Source organism: Astatotilapia calliptera, chromosome 1 (assembly GCF_900246225.1).
Source record: "Astatotilapia calliptera chromosome 1, fAstCal1.2, whole genome shotgun sequence".
Lineage (NCBI taxonomy): Eukaryota > Metazoa > Chordata > Actinopteri > Cichliformes > Cichlidae > Astatotilapia > Astatotilapia calliptera.
The window spans coordinates 23,716,530-23,722,529 of record NC_039302.1 but is presented as its reverse complement, the minus strand read 5'-3'; the positions used below and the strand labels follow the sequence as shown (position 1 = coordinate 23,722,529).

Below are 6,000 nucleotides of genomic sequence, written 5' to 3'. Positions count from 1 at the left end.
GCAAGCTCAACCAACACCTAATTAATAAAATATGTAATTTGCAACAAAAAAAATAAATAAACAAAAATTTTTCTGGACCACTGCAACCTTGGTCGAATAATTAAAGGCAAGAACTGAGTGGAACCTGAAACGATTGCAAATGTGCTTTAGCCATGATGTAGCTGCAGTATAATATATTACAGGAATAGATACAAATTAAAGATAATAATGTGTACATCTGACAAAGGAAGAAAAACAAACAAACCCCCCCCCCCCAAAAAAAAACCAAACAAAAAAATAAACCCAACTTCGGTCTCTGGTTTGATGTTACGTCAGACGCAAGAAGTTCAACAGTACAATAAATTCACATTGTTCAGTTAGGTCATAACAAGTGCATATATAAACGTCAATAGTAAAACCACAATGACGATAAGCTGTAATATATTGTAAAGCAATATCTGCTTCTCTACAATGTTAATTCATTTAGACCAATCTGTTTTTTTAACCTTTATTTTACTTTAAGTATGTGAAACACTTTAGGTTTTGAGCTTTATGTTGCAAGAGAGTGTCCCAGTGTAGAAACTAGAGGTCCTGTGGAAAACCCAGGACCCTCTTGTTGTGAGGCAATAGTGCAAACCACTGAACCGTCGTGCTAACTTGAGAAATAACCAATAGTGTTGCATTATGTTCGGTGACGTCACTTTGACAAGTAGTAGGGAGGTAGTCACCGAAGGTATGAGTTTGAATCCAATGTGCACTATGTAACCGGAAGGTCGCCGGTTCGATCCCCGGGCTCTCTGTCCTGGTCGTTGTGTCCTTGGGCAAGACACTTTACCCTACTTGCCTACTGGTGTTGGCCAGAGGGGCCGATGGCGCGATATGGCAGCCTCGCTTCTGTCAGTCTGCCCCAGGGCAGCTGTGGCTACAACCGTAGCTTGCCTCCACCAGTGTGTGAATGAATAGTGGCATTGTAAAGCACTTTGGGTGCCTTGAAAAGCGCTATATGAATCCAATCCATTATTATTATTATGTGGTTAGCATATTAGCAATATATGGGGGGGGGGGGGGGGGGGGAGTGTGGTTACCAGTCAGCTTTCCATAGCTTGTGAAGTTTGAGGTTCTGGGAACTCATGGTAGTGTTGTACAGACATTTTGCGACTATACTTCCAAGCATTTCACCATGTTCAGGAAGAACTCTGTGACTGATTTACTGCTGGTAATTAGTGGTAAATAAACGTCGCTATACCTCACGTTGTATACTTCTACACCCACACTCATTACCGAGTGAGTTACACTTATAGCTCTGCTGTAATGATGCTCTGTCTAAATAACAAGGCCACACTACTACTCCTGTTACATCTTTCCACACAACAATAGTCAGTGGGAAATATCTCTGTATTGTTCCCTTTGAACCTGTTGTTAGGCATCATGTGGTTTTTTGTTGTTGGCAGTGGCGCAATTTTTTTTCTTCATACAATTTACTGCTTCAATTTTGGCAGTTCACAGTGATTGTATACTGTTTCGCAGAGTGATCAGAAGCATACTCATGAACTCAGAAACTGATATTCAGCATGCCAGAGGGAGCTGTTACGACGAAGGGTCAACACTGCAAACAGGCACTGTTTACATAAATCTGATTTATTTGCCAATAAAAGTCTTTGAAAATTATGAAACGCCCCAAATTGTTCTTCATTAGATCACAGAAACATGTAAAAAAAAGCTAAATAAAAAAAGTCAAGCGGCAAATTACAGGAAACAAAATTTGTGCCACGTCCGCAGCTTTGGCCACGGCAGATTTAAAGTGCTGCTTTTATAACTTCACTATTCTGTGAAAAGGCAGCTTGAAAACATGCAATCATGACTAACATGTCAATCACAAATCGTCATTTCCACTGCATAATTGTTTGACTAAAGACAGTTGTACTGTGCTGATTGTCAACCACTACACAAATAAGGAGTAGGATACATACTACATGCAAGTCTACTAACAGCAGTATTCAAACTGGCATGCAGTGGCAATATTCTAAAAGACAAGGTTGCTGCTTATAGGCACCCTGAGATTATGGCATTGCCACTTTACTAAGATTCATTTTTTTTTTCTGTTCCCACTGACAAAATTGTATTTCATAATAAAGGTTTTGTTTGCTTTAATAAAATATCTGTAATACATCTGAGCATCATAGGTAACACTTGTCCTGGACACATCAGGAGATACAAATAAGGTAAACTGACCAGCTGTTTTTAAGCAACAAACAAAAAAAGTCATTTTAGACCATTTTTATGCATACCAGCACTTCAATACCAATTCAGCATTGATTATTTAGAAAGGTCAAGCAATGGTTTAATCAACAGAAGAAACAGGGGCAGAAAAGTATCAAAATTAAGGCAACGCCACAAACTGTGATTGTGTGTTGCACTGGAAAAGACTCATTTCACATAAAAGAAAGAAACAAAAGTGGTTGTTTTGTATTTTGTCTTTATCCCTGAGACCATGTTAGGCACATTGCAGTTAAAAGCTCATATCTAAACGAGTATTTTCCACCATTAGTACACTGTATTTCAACAAAGTTGTTAAAAGTAAGTAAAACAGTGGACGCTGAAAAAAAGAAAAAGAAAAAAAAAAGCACAATTGAATATCAGATCTCTTCGCTACTTGCAGTTTTCTGTCAGTCCCATTCTGGCATACATTTGAACCATTTGTCCAAGCGACCTTTCTGACGTCGTGCATCTTCGGTGGGTTCAGCATACTGATCACTTATGTCTTCAACACGAGTGATATATATCCGGGTGACTAGCACACCGAAGAACTAGACAGAGGGAATGAGAGAGAGAGAATCTTAATAAGCATGGTGGAAGAAAGGTGACTGTGGCTGCTTCTCATCAGTCTCATTTGTGTCTTTACCTTGTATCTAAGCCTCCCTAATGTAAGATATGAGAAAGAGATTAAAAGAAGAGATGTGAGGCGGAAGGAACAAAGGAAATGTGTGTTTAGATAAACTGGACATCCTTTGAAAGATCACCTGAAGCAACATCAGGCTGCTTTGTATGCTTCTGAGTTTGTCTTTGCAGAGATACAGAGATACAGTCTGCAATAAGGGCACGCGACTACTACTGCCACATCTGTCCACACAACGAAATTGAGTGCGAAATCTCTCTGCTTCTGTTTCCCAAACGAGAACTAGCAAACTAGACACCTGTACCTCCTCCCAGCTTTGTTTTTTGTTTTTCAGGCCTGAAAGAAATCAGCTAATTATTAAATACAGGTCTGTGAATGCCAAGAAAGTCCATGCAAGAGATAAACCCTCTAAAAGGCTTTTATGTATAATATCTGTGCTTGTCTTATGGTAATGACTTAGAAAAAGATTACGCAAGAAGAAGAGGAAGGGCTTTCTAATTTTCATTTCTGACTTTTCTTTTTGACTCGTTTAAGTTTGTGCCTAATGCAGTTTTGAGGAATAGCTGACAAGTATCTGCACAGCCTTCACCAAAAAAATCTTTTCTACTTACTCTGCAAACGCATCCCAGAAATTAAGCTCACATCTCAGACAACAAAAGCACACATATCAGCAATACTTTAATCTATTTATTTATATTTAGAGCTGGTATTCGTTCCATTTGCTTTTTCATGATTGTGAAATTTGTCAGAATAATCTCAGTGAATCATAGAAATGAGAGGAACAAAGGTACTTTTAATCACATACACATTTTTGGATTGTTCACAGCCAAAAAATACACTTTGTGTATTTTTTTTTTCCATTTTAATATGTCTTGAATAAAACTTGCTTAATATTTATTTTATTATTTTTTATTAATTAGACCTACACTAACCACACGTCCAGAAATACACACAATTGGAATCTAAACTGGAAGCTGAGATGAAAATGACTTGTCCTGCTATATAGAGATTTCTGTTGAGTTAGATGAAATTTTCCACTTGGAACTAAACATTCGTAAGTAACCTCAAATATCTGACAGAGTGGGACACCAGATTAAATGTTGGGCATCACCTGAGAAATCAGGATGTGTGACAAAGAGCAAAAGAGAAGCACCTGTGTAATGAACCAGACGACTGACACCTTCTGCACAGCTCAGTGAAGTTCAGCATGCTTATTAAAGTCCAGCACAGCCTACATTCATATATTCATAGCTGCCAGAGTGTGTGGATTATTAAATGTATGATTGAAAATGGGATTTATGAGGGTAGAAATGGCAAAGTAATGAAAAACAGCATCTGTGCTGTTACATCCACACTACCAAATGAATCTGGTTCAAGAAAAGGGAAGGATGAAGGAGTATAAGGTGTGCAGAGTGAATGAATAGTGTGCATTTGTTCTTTTAATGCTGGAAAAGAACAAAAGTCTGATTTAAAAAGAAAATATTTGGTCCATTTTAAGTTCAGACAGAATATTTTAAAATAAAAGTTAATTTTTGTGTTTTTATTATGGCCTGTTTGGTCCAAGCAAATCTAAATAAATTGGACCAGCAAGTAACTGCACAGCTGATTTTATCTCTCCTAAGGCTGTGGAGCTGTCAGATGTGCCTAAGGGGTGAAGCAATTTCCATTTTATTCCATTTGCTAATCTGGGTTTTGGATGATTTATTCGGGGCGACCGTGGCTCAGGGGGTTGGGAATCGCATCTGTAACCAGAAGGTCGCCGGTTCGATCCCTAGGCTCTCTGTCCTGGTTGTTGTGTCCTTGGGCAAGACACTTTACCCTACTTGCCTACTGGTGTTGGCCAGAGGGGCCGATGGCGCGATATGGCAGCCTCGCTTCTGTCAGTCTGCCCCAGGGCAGCTGTGGCTACAACTGTAGCTGCCTCCACCAGTGTGTGAATGAATAGTGGCATTGTAAAGCGCTTTGGGTGCCTTGAAAAGCGCTATATAAATCCAATCCATTATTATTATTATTCCACTGAGCTCTAAAAGGTACACTCTATAAGTCTCTGCAAGCTGTTTTGGTAAATACAGAAGCAAATACAAGTTTGCGTTCTCAAAATCTGAAGTACAAATGACACATCACTGCAGCCACACCTATCACAAAAAGGTCAACTGAAAAACTGTACAACCTTGCATGAAATCTCTCTGTTTGGCCACCTCTAACATTATCTCCCTAACCTGTGTGGTTCCACAAGGTTCAGTCCTGGGTCCAGTATTATTTTCTTTCTACATGCTTCAGCTGGCATCATTTAGTATTTTAATGACATTTCTTATCATTTCTATGGTGATGACATTCAACCATATATGTCTTTTAAGCTTCACCAGCTGGACCCACTGTTTAACTGGGTTTAGCTCTCTAGCAGTTGCCTTGTATTAAATGCCATCTTTACTGAAGCAATAATTATAGCACCTGAACTATATCCTAAAATCAGTCCGGCTCTTGCTTCTTTTGTTTCAAATGTAAAGTTCAGTGTTTGAAATCTCGGTACAATATTAAATTCTTCTCTGGTCTGCGCAGCTGAACCAAAAAAAAAAAAAAAACAAAAACAAAAAAAAACCCCCACAAAAAAACAACAATTCCCGCATTTGTGCTTAGATTATTGTAATACCCTGTTTACCGGTTTTGACAGATAATCTCTCCAAGCTGTACAAAATACTGCATCCAGACTATTAACGTGTTGATATTTAACAACATGTTCTAGAAATCAAGCTCACAACACTCCCACCTTATACTCAATAAATTAGCTCCCAAGAGATTTTAGCATTTGTTTAAAATTCTTGTATTTACACACAGAGTGCTAAGTGGCCATGCTCCATATTATTTATCTCATCTTGTTACAAAAGACACTGCTGCTGACTATCTCCATTTACAAGCTCAGAATTTTTTAGTTGTTCCTCGTACATGAATAAAGGCCAATGAGACAGTCTTTTTAGTCTACATTTGTTTTGTTTAAACAGGCTTTCTGTTGAGACTTTTATTACATTATTTATCTATTTGCCCATCTGTAGATCTGTCTATACTTTTGTATTGAGTTTAAACATTTAATTGTTAAAAAGGTAAAGTAAAATTAAATGGTAATTGTT

At 38.1% G+C, this 6,000-nt stretch overlaps 1 protein-coding gene across 1 annotated transcript in view; it reads right to left on the bottom strand.

Moving 5' to 3' along the window:
• Window positions 1-1,038: 1,038 nt before the first annotated feature.
• tspan15 (tetraspanin 15) overlaps window positions 1,039-6,000 on the bottom strand; it is a 42,514-nt gene continuing 37,552 nt past the window's right edge. The window contains exon 8 of the mRNA XM_026170546.1: window positions 1,039-2,786. Coding sequence (XP_026026331.1) covers window positions 2,646-2,786 — 141 coding nt within the window. The 3' untranslated portion in view covers window positions 1,039-2,645. The remainder of the gene's footprint in view (window positions 2,787-6,000) is intronic.